The following is a 14962-nucleotide window of genomic DNA, read 5'->3' as shown; positions in this document are numbered from 1 at the left end:
GGAACAAGCTAAAGCAAGAAAAGTTCACTCAAAACAGATGAGGGACACATTAAATGCAACATAAACCCAACTCTGTGGAAAGGTTTTACACCATTCTCAAGGCTCCTCTCCTCTTTGGAGGGTGCTCTCCAGGAGCCACATGAGATGAGGTTGGAACACTAATTCCCCAGTAGTCAAAACAGTCAGTCAGGCTTCTTCCCCAATCCCTAAATAGGTTATCAAAAGAGAGAATGATGAAGTTACAAGTTACTTGAATTCTAAACTTATCCAGCTGCTGCTTTGCTGTGCGCAACTTAATTTTGAACAGATAGGGTATCTAACCACTGCAAGCACTTACCAAGGGCTGTGATACATCCTCTATAATTAACCATTTTAAACAAACCAAGGGGTAAAAAAGGACAAAAAAAAGAACCCAACAAAAACCCCAAAAGACACTAGCTACACAAGACCTGTGAAGAACTTGAAGAAATTAATTCCAGAAAACTGTGTGGAACATAGGTGGTCTAACTCACTACCCCAAGGGTCCCTTTCAGTTTTCAAATCCATGACAGAAGGAGCCCAAGAGAAAAAAGAAAAAGAAAAAAAAAAATCCTAGGAAGACAAGTTTCCGAGTGTTGAAGGCTTACTTAAATTCTGGATGAAAGAAATGGCTTTGATTCACATCTCTTTTTCTAGTGGCCACTCATTTTGAATAGACGCCAATAAAGATTTGCTCCTGCAGAGAAGTCTCTGCCCATCACTGTTTAATTCTTGTTTCCTGATGAACCTTCTGTGCTGTCAAGAGTGAGAGCTTACCCTTTTTGTTCTGAGGTCTATAAGAATAATATGGAACCACAGCACAGAAAATAAGATTGCAGTGATCAGCAAGGACTTTCTAGCAAAAACAGATCTGCAATCAATTGATATTATTTCCACACAGGAGAACCAACGTTAGCTGCTCATTAGCATTTAGGCATGAAGTTTAATCTTCCCCAGAAGCACTCCTCTCTCTCATGTGTCCTTGTGACTGTTCCTACAGCTACTTTGTGAGATTGCTTAAGGAAACTCTGACAATGATTTGACTAGTGGAGACCTGTTCTGTAGCCCTCATTTACTAAATAACAAAAGACAATTGTGGCTTTGTAGCATTGCACTTGCACACACAATACACCAGCAAGAATTAATTCCACAGCTGTGACAACATTTACAAAAGTCACTTTTGAAAGTCAAAGAACAGTTTATGAAATGGTAACCCCCGATGGCAGCACCCAACTGATTCAAAGGGGAGTAGGTGGGGGGGGGGGGGGTTATGCCACAAACAAATAATTGAACATGCAAAGAGCCTCATTAACATACAATGACTGTCTCTGTGTTAAATGAATTTCACAGCATGAGCTCTGCCATATGCTAACAGACTGACATACTTTTTTAAGTAAGTGTGGCTGGTTCTGGCTGTACAATTACTTGTGTCCCCAGTTTTTGCTTACTCTCTCATTTTGAACTGCTTAGCATAAGAATACCTTACCCTGTGAAATGAAAAATCTGAGAGTGGCCATAATAAAACAATCACCTGATGAAATAGAAGATTTGATAAAGGGAAAGGGTTGCAGCTGTTTTGAAGAGTCTTTTTCTGCACTTGGATAAGACAGATAGGGCTCTGCATTTCATAAGATGATCCTACAGTGGTTATTCCAAAAATATAAATGTCTTTCCCTATTCTTAAGTGACATCTAGACAGAGAATGTGTGTCAAATGGCGATGATCAGCTATGACTGAAGCAAATTACACCACCTCCCTATCTCGAGAAGGAATGGTAATTGGAAGGTAAGAGCAGATCTGAAGATGCAGCCTTAAGGGCCCACAGCTTCTACAATTTCAAGATGAAGTTCCTTCTCTCAGCAGGTGACAACAAACAAAGGCTTATTTATCCAATCCATGTGGATTTGTAATGCCTAAAGACAGGTGCTATTTATTTCCCACTGGAAAGGGAGATTTTTGTGTTTCCTCCTCACCTTCTACCTTCAGCATTGACCTATTTCCCTCTATTATTTTTAAGCATCTCTTTATTAAAACAAGCAGAAAGAGTATTAGATTCCAGCCACACAATGTATTTGGACTTCCGTAATAGAAATAAAGACCTTTAACCCTGCAAACATCAGGATGTGCATCATGCTATTAACCTGAACAGCAGCTCAATAGGAACAATCACATTAGTAATATTACCCAAATGTTGTGGAACAAAGCTCATAGGGAGCACAAGAGGAATAAGACCATTTTATGCCACTGGAATCTTTGATTAGATACTACTTTTTATTTCTCAGTTTCTAACCTAGTTCTTCACTAAAAAACTTACTGTCGTGCTTCCAAAAAACTCATCCATGTTCCATTGGGACCTTGCCCAGTTTCCACTGCCTTGCAATTACAGAAGAACAAAGACCATGCAGCACTTCGGCTGGTCGAAGGATGTAGAATCCTTTTCACTCCAGTTCCCAAGAGATCCCACCACAGATCAGTGAAAAACTTCCATTCTGTTGTTTCATCTTCATGTACACCCCTGGGGCTTTGCTGTTTTATGGATATTGGTAGCATGTATACTCCCTCTCCTATGTTCATGTCTCTGGCCCAGTCTAATCTTGGACAGAAAACCCAAAATGCTTACGAAAGGCATAACACCATGATACTTTCTGCCTCCGAGGAAGGCAGATGCAGAGCAGAGGCAAAGGGAACAACCAGTATTGTCAGTATGCCCAGAAGAACTTAGTCCCTTAGTCATGAGACTAAAGAAAACAGCAAGGTGACAAGCAGGTCCTATTACTGATTGCCACAGTTCTGGATTAGGGGCAGAGACAAGCCAGACCTGACAAAGGTGACTCAACCAACACCCAACACTATGAGACTACTCTCACTTTGACATGCATGGAACAAGACAAAAGGACCCCTTTGAACACAGGAACTTCTAACCCTCTTGAGTACCATAAGAGATGCTGAAGGTGGGGACAGATCTCATGCAGCTGCTGGCACAGACTGGCCAGCGCGAAAGCTGGCTGAGCTTGAAAGCAGGATTTTTGCCACATGCCAAAACATCAAAGGACTATTTTCTACTATGGCTTTCAACCCATCCGCCTCCATAATTTTGCAGGGATGCACACAGACTGTCTACAAACTCTGCCACCTGGTTTCATGTAGGCAGATGAAGCATTCTCCCCCAGGCAGAAGTCTGCACACCCACAAGTTTACACATCCACTGGGAATGCGAAGGGAATAAGAAATCTGGCCCAAACATTTTGCTGCTGCTATTTCAGCTCACGTTATCCTACTGTTTGTGTAATTACAAGTTCCTCTCAAAGTTTTGTCCAATAGCAACAATTGGGCACAACATGTCTATATACTTACTCTAAACTGGTATATATTAATATATTATATAATATTATATAATTATATATATATAAAATATATATTAAATAAGAACCTGGGGCAAGCATGATCATTCCATACATCTAGCCATTATAATACGTGCACTAAAAAGTCTTTCTGGTCACACTTCCCACTGTCCCAAGGAAAACTTTCCTAAATCTCTGTCAGGGTAGCAGCTAAGTATGTCACAAAAGACACTGAATACTATACACACTGAATACTGCACACACACACAGTTTGTGGTTTTCTTAATATTAAAAAAAAAGTCTAGGAGTTCCCAACTGACAAACTTAGGCCACACGTTTAACACATGGTTCTGCTTGACAATTCCATACCACCCTTGCTCCGCAATATATACAAGAAACCAGGAAAAGATGAATTACTAAGTGGCTAAAAATACCACTTCATTTTGAAAACCTCAAGTCAATGTCACATATCTAAACTAAAATGAGGCTTTAAATGCTGTAACCATGGGTTAAATATTTCAGAGGTGGAGATTCAGCTTGGCTGTCTAACAAGGCAGATTTGAAATTAATATCCAAGGTAAGTCATCTTTATTAAGAATGTATTGATTTAATCTGATTATTGTGCAGTTCTGTCTAAACACTTGCACCATTTTTTATATTTTACTTATTATTCAAATGGAGAAGTCACAGGAGCAGATTCTATCAAGATAAAAAGAATCCATTAAGTACAGATGGAAGTGACAGAAACGTTTCAGGCTCAGAAACATTTTAACTTAGATCTGTCCAGTGTCATTATGGACTCATAAATCTTTGTAGAATGTAAGGACCAAGGATCACATTTCTTAGGTGGTTTTTTTTTTTTTTTTCCTTTTCTGTCCCCAAAAGTCAGTTCAAGGCTAAGCTTTCATGCTTTAGTATGTTGGGAACCTCGTAGGAAATGTAAGCAACTATGGCAATTTCAGAAAGTTTAAAGTAGCATAATGCTAACAACAATTAGAAGTGGCAATGCTTAGGAGGTAGATGAGGCACAAGCTGGCCCCAGGGGCTCTGGTTACAGCACAGGCATGCTTCACACTTAAAGTAGGGACTGAGGTGCTAGAAGCAGGGTGCCTATCAAGGGCTTGCCTATGGATACAGCTTTTTTTGGTCTCTTCTAAGAGCCCCAGCACTGCTCTAATCCTTTTAACATAAAGGTGGCAAAAGCAAGAGTATTATCCTCAGCAGCATGTTTATCAATGCCTCTTATTCAATAATCTCAAAGTATCATCTAAAATACTGGAGATACTCTCATTTTTACCCCATTGACTATTTACTGTAAAGATGACACAGTATAGTTGTTAAATCCAGTATTCAAGTGATGAAAACTCCTCGTATTTTGGCAGTTCTTTCAAATATGAAAGGATTGCTGGGATGAGCTGTGCCAGTAGTGAACACAGCATCGCTCACTAGTAGTTGAAGACAAAGCTGCCAAAGGCACTAGTTTTAGAGCAAAACACCTGTGTTGGAAAGCAAGGAGGGCAGAAGAGTGGCTATTAGAGCAAGTAATCGCTTCAGAAGTTATAGATAGCAAGCAGGAAAATAAAATTTACCTGAACATCTGACACAAAACATCTGGTACTGTATGCTGTTTGCAGGTGAGATAATGCGTGACATGAACACAAAACTCTTAATGCTTTCAGAAGACTGAAATTCAGTTTCAGAAGCACCAGTTCTCAATTCTCTAAGACCAGTGATGTGACAGTATAAAACTGTAAATTCTCAATAAGTTCATACAGGCAATTAACCTCCACTTAACAGCTACAACTTTCACTCTCATATCTTGTAGCCTGCAAATAATTTTGACAAGCTATCCTTACAAAGCTACAAGTAGGAAAGGATGAGACTGCCTTTCGAGCATTTTGCAATGAGGTAAATTTGTTATTTTCCACCATTTTCAGAGATACACCCTAATTATTGTACTTAAAACTGCTCATAAAATTGGACCTCCTACTTAGCTTCCCAACATTAAAAGCCTGAAGTGATCTGAAAGGCAAGAGAAGACGAGTCAGGCCTTTAAAGAGAACAATGACGTTATTAAGGACAACCATCTTCAGCTTGCCATTAAGAATCTTGCATATAAAAGTTGGTTGCTATAAAGCCATCACAGATCAAATCTTCTCTTTATACACACTTGCTGATAATTGCTGAAGAGGAACTGCATTTACCTTGTTCTAATGTACAGACTCTGCAGTGTCTAGAAAATACTCATAACTTTAATCTGCTAGAGGCTACCAGGGAGAGTTTGATTCTTTGATCCCAGGCAGACACTAAAGTTTACATTTCTCCTGCTATTGCAAACTTGAATATTGCCTCCGTTCTGTGGGCCACTTGTCTTGCTAACCTCACATTCTGCCATTTCCTACTAGTTCTGTACATTTAAACCAGCAGGAGCGCTCCTGAACCCCAGCCACACAAATACATTGGAAGCTTGCAGTAATGGAGTAGAGCCCAAAACCAAAGCCAAGGAAGGGACCTAGGTAATGTCATTTTGATAAAACAGCAGTGATTTGTGTGCCAAGAGGTAACTGATATTGATTATTTCTATTAAACAATCTACGTTGACACTACCATATTCTTTCTCCTCTCTCTGAATACATTCAGTAAGTTTTCACATTCCCCTTTTCCCATCACCATAAAACTCATCAGTGGCAGTACCACAATTAGATCAAGGGAGCTTCTGAAGTTCTTTTGTTAGGTCTTATCATCTAACATTTGCATGAAAACAAGTGGCTAAGCCCCAGAGAGAAATTTTGCTCTTGGATCTACAATGTTACTTGGGTATTTCTACTTGCACAACAACAGAATTCAGCTGCTGGCTCCTAAACCTGGTAAATGGAGCAACACTGCTCTGGGAGCCTGACCTTAGCTGCTGGAGGTTTGGCACCCAGCATACGCACCTTGAGTAGAGGCATGGCAGCTCGACATCGTGCAGTTTTTATGTTCTTTAGGAAATGAGATTCATCCTGAAACAAAACAAGCATGAAAGTGAAGACAGTTCTGATCCATAGTCCAATTGCAGGCTACAGAACAGATTCCCAGTATTCTCAGCTATCTAATATTACAAGCCTATCATCCCAGAGGGTATTTCAAGCACTGGGATAGTCACATCAAATTCTAAATGAAAAGACAACATGGACAGTAACAGGCTTCCTACACTCAAACCTGCAGCTGTAAGCAAATGGAACAGAAATCAAGCCATGAATCTCAAATGACTGCAACCAAGTGAGCAGAGGGGGCTAGAGAGGGAAGGAGAAAGAGGAACATAATTTCCAACACCAATACTTGTTTGCCCCTACGTGTCCTTTAAATGCAGCAAACATAGGAGGCCTATACAGTGCCACTTCCCTAAATAAGGGGTTAATGAAAACAATAAGGAAAAAAAGAAATCTAATTAGGATCCAACTGCTCTGCTGATAGGGCTCACCAGGCGGATAATAGCCTCCTACTTGAGACATCACCCCCAAACAGACTTCAGTTCTACTGCTGTAGCAAGGCAGAACTAAGACACAAAAAGTAATCAGCGCCCTCCAAGGGTACATTCTCATCTTTCCACGTGTGGATGAGCAAGCAACCATGCATGCAAAGACAATACAACTGCTTAGCCTCTCAGGCAAGCCTTCTCCCTCCTGATTAACAACTAAGCTACATGAGTGTTCCCAGCCATCAAAAGAAGATTGGAAGAAAAAGCAGGGAAGCTCAGCGCTCAGTAGGACTACTCTTATCTGTAAAAACATATACAGGATCCAAATTTGAACATAGAAACACACAGAAAGAACATCTGACAGCTCAGGGCTGGTATAAGGTTCCAGGGCAGTAGCCCTAGTGCCCAAGTCCCTTTACCCCAAGCACCAGCATACAGAAGTAACAATCTGCATTTCCACCCTGACAGAATGTCCTGTCAGAGAGGGAGCAAGGGAAAAAAGAAAAAGAAAAAAAAAAAAAATATGCAAAATTCCCCCATGAGTAGTTTGGTCTCCAAAGAACTCCATCTATTCCCACATTCCCATCTGATGCTGAGAAATAAAAGGATTATTATGTTCCAATTGTCACGATCTCAGGGACAGGTGCATATGTGTGCTGAAAACTAGACTGAGAACATTGAACACTCCTAGTAAGCTACATACAGTGTGCCCAGGTGGCCAAGAAGGCCAACAGCATCCTGGCTTGTATCAGGAATGCTGTGGCCAGCAGGAGCAGGGAGGTGATTGTCCCCCTGTACTCGGCGCTGGTGAGGCCGCACCTGGAATACTGTGTCCAGTTTTGGGCCCCTCACTACAAGAAAGACATTGAGGTGCTGGAGCGTGTTCAGAGGCGGGCAACGAAGCTGGTGAAGGGTCTGGAGAACAAGTCTTATGAGGAGCGGCTGAGGGAACTGGGGTTGTTTAGCCTGGAAAAGAGGAGGCTGAGGGGAGACCTTATCGCTCTCTACAACTACCTGAAAGGAGGTTGTAGTGAGGTGGGTGTTGGTCTCTTCTCCCAAGTAGCTAGCAATAGGACAAGAGGAAATGGGCTTAAGCTGCGCCAGGGGAGGTTTAGACTGGAAATTAGGAAAAATTTCTTTACGGAAAGGGTGGTCAGGCATTGGAACAGGCTGCCCAGAGAGGTGGTGGAGTCACCATCCCTGGAGGCGTTTAAAAAACGGGTAGATGTGGCACTTCGGGATATGGTTTAGTCTGGCCTACCCTTGATTAGTCTAGAGTGGGCTTGGTAGTGTAGGTTAATGGTTGGACTGGATGATCTTAAAGGTCTTTTCCAACCTAGATGATTCTATGATTCTATGATTCTATACACACTTTTGGTCTCTATTGATCCAAGCTGGATTTGAAACACTGCATGTTTTGAATTTTTAGTAACTAAAATCTAGAAAAATGCTTTTTACCACTGCTCTGTAAAAGGTTAAAAAAATGGATTTCAAAGTAATTTACAAAAGAAATGATACAAGTGATCAAAGAAGGCTTAATGCAGATTGTCAGTGGAACACAAGCAAAGAGATTTTTTGATGCTTTACCCACATACTTGATGTTGAGAGGTTATCTGGTTTACTGGATAAACACTAACACCACCCTGAAGTCCAATCTCCTTAAAAAGATACAATTTCAAGACTATTGTATTGACACACCATATCAAACACCTTGCTCTCCAGCAGAAGACACACCCAACCACAATGAAATGAGAGGCACCATAACCAGTAAAAGAGAAAACACAGCCTCAGGAATAAAAAAGGAATTAAACTCTAGTAGTTACCTCAAAAGGTTTCAGAGAAACCTCCTGCTTCTACTCATGAAGAGAGCTGTGATCACAGCCACAATTACAAGACAGTTTCAGTCCTAAATAAGGCCCACTTCACACTGCTGTACAACGCAAAGGTTACCCCATTTGCATCACACAACTTCAAAATTTTAGCGTACCACTTACAATAATAACTACTTGGAAAGTGCTCTTAAGTTGCTTGTCCATCTTACTGAGGAGGTCAAAGCTGACGATGTTGATCAAGCTTCCTGTTAGGTTGTCTTTGCCAGTCACTATGACATTGGTGCTACCTGGACTCAAGGATGGAAGCCACCTGTGAAATGCCTGGAGGAAGAGAAAAGCAATTAATTGCATTCTGGTGCTTATGTCATCTGTCAGGATCCCAAAGCACTTCACAGAGCATCCTCATGAATGCTTAGAAAATGTAGCCACCCCACCCACCATTAGACATTGGCTGGGAGCACAGTAAGGGTAAGCAGCCTTCCCAAGGCAACAACCCTAGTAACGAGAAGATCAAGAACAGAAGTCAGGCTATAAGGCCAATTCTACCTTCCACAGCTAGGAAGGCTCAAACGTGCCCTATTCTTGCTTCTTACCGAAAAAAAAGAATCTGATCTGTGGTAGAAATGTGCATAACCTCCTGACAATATTACCTGCTATGCTCAGAGCCAGAGAATGCAGTGACCACTACAGGGAAATTTAGTTTTCCCCACTCAACAGGAATCCTCAGGCTGTGAAACAGAGACTTGTAAGCAGTAAACATGTCTCACTATAGCAATGTTTACTCCACAGTGAGGATAAAGTACAACTCATCCAGATTAACAAAAACACTTTCACTACCTCTCCTTCTTAAAAAGTCTACAAAAAACACCCAAACAAACAAACAAAATGAAAAGATCAAGTTGACAACACACCAGCTGCTCTATGACAGCAGCTGAAATACATGTGGTGATAGTTATTCAAATCAACCTCTTGAAATGCTCCACACACCAGAGCAAGATATCCTCCCCCAAACCCATCTGTTAGCTACTGAGCACTCACCATTTCCCTTGTAATTGTGTCCCCGATGACACCAAACTCTCCACAACATTTGAGTTCTGCTGATATTGCTCTGCAGAGAACTGGCTGTGGCTTTAGCAATCAGGATCTGGTCCCTACAAATATGTAATCCAAGGAGTGGTGATAGGAAATGGCATCTCTGCTTCTAGGCCCTTCACTTGTGGAAATTACCCAAGCCTCATTCCTCTCTGTTCAGCAACCACATGCAGCAGCCAGAGGAGTTAAATGGGAGCTTCTCACATCTCTCAGTATGTGAGAAACTAACAATTAACTATCCTTCACCACTTATGGTAAGCACCACAACCAAAATGGGCCAACATGCAGGCAAGGTTAGATCTCAACTAATATGTGGCTGACACTAAGCCAAAACTTAGACAAGGGTGGCAGCAGCGGGAAAGTATCTGGAAGCTCCTAGCTGGACTGCCCTCTCCTTTTATAAAGGGCACATGACTAATTCACACTGTAAAAGTAATCCTATGTTTCTCACTTGACCGTGACCTTTGTCCACAAAAAGTGCTTTGAAACTGTCCGGACTGCTAATTATTTCAGTTTCAATGCTGAGCTCCAAAGGCACATGGCTGCAGTACTTCTCACCCAAGAGTACCTCACATCTTCCCGCTAGCTTCCTATGGCACCTTGAATATAAAAAGGCATTCAGTGGCCTGAGCCCAGAAAGCCAAAATAAAATGCTGACAACTGTGAGATGAAGACAATTTCTGGCAATACAGCTCTAGAGACACCACAAAAGCTTCTACCATTACAGTAAAACACATCTGTGCAAGAATGAACTGAGTAGATTACAGACTGTAATAAACTCCACCTTCTTCCACTTCCTGTGACACATTTTTCTTAGACCTGCATCCTTCATATACCCACAAAGCAACACAGATCATTCTAAAGCAAATGTCCTAACAAAACATCTCCCACAATAGCCTCCTGGGGAGTTGGAAGTAGGGGAAGGAAGAGGAAAACAAGTACTCAAACACAACTCATATTGCTTAAATCTCTTGAAGCAGGATGTAGGAGTTCAGCTTCAGGTGCCCAGTACTTCAGGAAACCATGCCCCACATTGTTGCCAGTAGGTATCCCACAGAAGCCACGGATTCAGGTTAGGTGTTGGCCCAGAGGTCTACAGGCCTTTGAAATATCAAACATGATGAGCATCACTCCCTTGTCCAGTAAACAATTTTCTTTTCTAGTCGCCCAACATTTTGTTGCACAACCAGGTATGAAAACACAAGCCAAGATGCTCCAACAACCCGGTTACAGCACAAAACCAGCAAATCCCAACCAATACGCTTCTAATCAATGCAACATTCCAGGGAAAGCTAAACTGCCACTCTCTCCTGCTCAGGCATGAAATTACTGACCTAAAACCTCCAGCTCACCTTTTTCTCCCACAGTGAACATTTTATTAGCCTATAGCAACCCAACAGCCTCAGTGTACAAGCCACGACAGTGATTTATTTCAAGATACACTTCCCAACCATACAAGCTTTCTTGGGCTTCTGATCAACATTAATAAAGGACTCAGAGGAGTCGGCAGCATACAGTGGACAGGCCAGAAGACATATTGTGACAGACACTTAATGATGATAGTGGGGCCTCTTGAACAGAGCTAAGAATCCCAGCATCTGGGCTTCTATTCCAGCCAAGGGACTGGCAAATACTGCTATGAAGGGCTTGAGTACAACAGACAATTGTTCAAATACAACTATTGTCTTTGACACTGAAGAGTAAAACGCCCCCTTGGAGCCAGCTGACTTGCAGGAACAAAGTTAACAGAGGGTCAGAGGAGATATTTTCCCTAGAACTCCCTCTTTCCAACAGATCAGCTGGACCACAAAAACAAAACTGCCCAATAAAAGAAAATAGGTGTATATCATACAGTCAGTGCCAAGCAATTTCCCCCCCTCAAGTTTCTAAATGAGTACAAATTCAGTTTCTTCCCCTTAATATACATCTTTTTAAAATTTTAACCTGTACAAAGTGCAACACAGCATAACCATCACACATGCCCTCTACTGGCCACCTGCACATGCTCAAGCTCACAGTACCTCTGCCCATGTAAACCTCACAGAAGATGGAGTCACCACAAGCAAGGGCCATTCCTTTCGGTAATAGGCAGCAATGCAGATCGCCTGGATGGTCTTGCCCAAGCCCATGTCATCCGCAAGAAGTAAACGTCCATTTCTTAAAATTGCAAAACTGGGGAAAATAGAGAGGGGAAATAAGAAACAGGTTACTATCTGTCATGGTAGCCAAGATGAGCACAACTCATCACCAAGCCTATAATGTGGATCACCTGGAAGTGATCTGGGTTCTTCAGTAAACCTGGATCTTCTCCCTTAGTCTTAACACAAGTGAGCAACTCTCACAAATCTCTCAAAGCTTGGAAGCTCCTGAACAGAGTGGTTCAGCCCAGTCCTTAGAGACTTTGATGTCATATGAGGAGTAGTCTCAACACCTTACAATTATTTAAAGCACATTCTTTCCATGATATTACTCACATTCTGTCCCAAAGTTCATACTGACTGAGCTAAGAAAATATTATTAATAACAATGCCACTTTAACACCAGTAAGTACAGACTTTCCTGGATTGCATCTTGAAGTCAACAGCTGATGACGATATATGATGGTGACAGGGACATTTAAAGGCTTTTCTCTACATACAATTAGTCATTTTAAATCTTTCAGGGCCTGGATGCCCTTTCCTGGCACTTTCCCATGTGCAGTTAATATTTAAAAAACAACAACAAGAGATGCACTTGGGGTGGGGGGAGGGGGGAGAAGATGACCTTACAAAATAAAAAAAAATCATATGACAATTAGACACATACTGAATCACAAGAGGGAGATCAGAGATGTATCATTCGAACAATTTTGTGAGACTAGCAAAATGCTACTTTCCTCCTGACTCATGTTGATTCTAGCCTGAAACAGAATAGATGTGTCACTCAAAAAAAAAAAAAATTCCACAGAACTAACCCCCAAAAAAACAAACCACACCATACCAAACAACCAAGAGCCCAGAATGCCAGAGTGTAACAGCCCAAGACTCTGGAGAAACATGGAGCCCTCCATGGAAGAGAATGCAGCCTGGGCACCAATATAAAGTACACAATTCTAGGCAAGCACTAGCTCGTAACAGCATGCAAAAAGGACATACTTCACACCTTCCCGCTGAAAGGGCATGAGGCTCGTCACAATTTTGGAGTCCACTACTGAAAGGTCAGCATCAGGAATGTCTGTCTGTGATGTAGATCTCTGTATTTGAGCAGCAAATGTTTGTATTACTGCCTCAGGCAGTGGCTCCACTTCTACTGACACAAGGCTCTGTAACACTTCCACTGCAAAGAACAGAGCAGTTTATTATCAGAAGAGGCAACATATACACAACTTACATTATGGATGTCAGGGCACAACCCTTTACCTCATCAACAATATTATTTCCTATCCTGAAACAGCTCAAGAAAGGACTGCATCATACACAGGTGTTGGCCTGGCCTCTTCCCTGAAGTCTATTTCAGGACCATATGATGAATCACATCTCCTCCCCTTGTATTTAGACTTGGTTATAAAAAACTGAAAGTCTGATGCTATCACTCAGAGATGATTGCTACTAATACAGCTGGAGATGGATTATTCACAGTGAGGGCAGCTTAGGGTACACTCTACTCGGAAATAAAAGAGCTCCTGGAGCCTAGAAGGCAGGGACATCTTTATCTTGACCTTGGCATTCTGCATTAAACACCTCTGAGGTCTCCACCATCCCCGAGTGGAGTGACCTGAAACACAGTTACCTAAAGAAGATCATACATCTTCAGCTTTGAAAACTCTTCTCCTGTTCCCCAAATTCACACAGGTTCGGCTGTCTCCACTTTATCACCCCTCATTTACCATGTCTGGATAAGAAAACAAGAAGCACCTCAAGACTCAGAGAAACTGCTCTTGCACCACCACCATCAGCAGTGCTCCGACAGACATCCTTGAAGGACATGGTACCAACAGCAACTCCCTGCTCAGCTGGTGTCCACTGCTGTTCTCCTGGACAGAAGTACCTTGCGGGCCAGAATCAGGCCACAGGCAGCCACCTGAGTCCCTCAGCACCACTGTTGTTTCACCGATGAACCCTCTCAACATTACCTGCAGCTTAAAACCTTCCCAGTCGAACTAAAGGGATCTCCAGCCTCCATTATGCAAAGACATTGGGGCCTTCATCTTTTTGATCCATGCATCACAACAAGCAAAGCATCAGGGCAATTCTCCTCCTAGACAACTTTATTTCAGTCCCCTCCAGCAGCCTCTCTATCCCATCCCAAAAAGATAAAAGTATTTCTTTTTAGTCCAAAAGTAAGTTTCTATGAAAACAAATACCAGTTTAAAACATGCAGTGAGCTGGGACCAGGAGAACATGTTTAGTAATCAATCTTTGATCGCTGACTGAGAAACAAGACACACCTCTACACTAGGAACACAATACATGTGCACAGATCCTTTATTGCAGGAAGCGTCTTTTTTTTATTTAGTGGTTGGTTTGTATATGAAGTCAGGAAGACGTAAAACAACTCTGCAAAAATAACCAGAGCTATGCAAACTGAAATAAGAACTCACTATAACAGCAGTAAATGCACCTCTAGAATTCAGTTAGGTATTTTCATTTCAGTTATCTCCAAGAGGAAAGCAGCAGAATGGACCCCTGCCATATGAAGGGGGAAAGCAATTCCAAGAAATATACATATGAAAAGATTTCCATTTGTGGTTGGTCAATGACCAAACTTTTTAAGCTCTCCAGTTTAATTTATACTTCTTCAATAGCAGGAACTCTCCACCCGAAGTACAGCACAAGCTTGTTATTACACTCACAGACTGAGCTATGTGTTAGCATAATTGCTACAATTTGCTCACTGATAATTCTGTTGCTATTGTTCTGTACATGAGCTGGGAGAGTGATTAAGATATATCTGCCACCAGCATGATTCATCCAACAGACATTTTTTACTGAAGTGACCTTTATATAAAGATGACTGAGCAACTAGGCAAAGAGACATTAACCTCTACAAACAGTTCCCAGCTAACAGATATCTCTGCTGGAAATGGCAACCAGCCTTTTAAAATTCTTTTTTTTTTTTATTTTGACATAGGTAAATGAACAGGCACAAAGCAAATGCTTTTCCTCAAAAAGGCACGTGCTAGAAGCCTCAAATGCCCTCACAAATTACACCTTGCAAGAACATTTACGGAGAATTTTTTT

General features: G+C 41.6%; 1 protein-coding gene across 2 annotated transcripts in view; it reads right to left on the bottom strand.

The window, feature by feature from the left end:
- SMARCAL1 (SNF2 related chromatin remodeling annealing helicase 1) overlaps nt 1-14962 on the bottom strand; it is a 42244-nt gene that overhangs the window by 18111 nt on the left and 9171 nt on the right. For both annotated transcript variants that reach the window (XM_075710218.1, XM_075710217.1), the window contains 4 exons: nt 12878-13058; nt 11765-11915; nt 8814-8972; nt 6296-6361 (listed from right to left, as the gene is read on the bottom strand). In XM_075710218.1, the coding sequence (XP_075566333.1) occupies nt 6296-6361; nt 8814-8972; nt 11765-11915; nt 12878-13058 (557 nt within the window). The remainder of the gene's footprint in view (nt 1-6295; nt 6362-8813; nt 8973-11764; nt 11916-12877; nt 13059-14962) is intronic.

The sequence above is a fragment of the Pelecanus crispus genome, chromosome 5, assembly GCF_030463565.1.
Source record: "Pelecanus crispus isolate bPelCri1 chromosome 5, bPelCri1.pri, whole genome shotgun sequence".
Taxonomy (NCBI): Eukaryota; Metazoa; Chordata; class Aves; order Pelecaniformes; family Pelecanidae; genus Pelecanus; species Pelecanus crispus.
The sequence above is the reverse complement of the archived record's forward strand: the minus strand, read 5'-3'. Positions and strand labels throughout refer to the sequence as shown.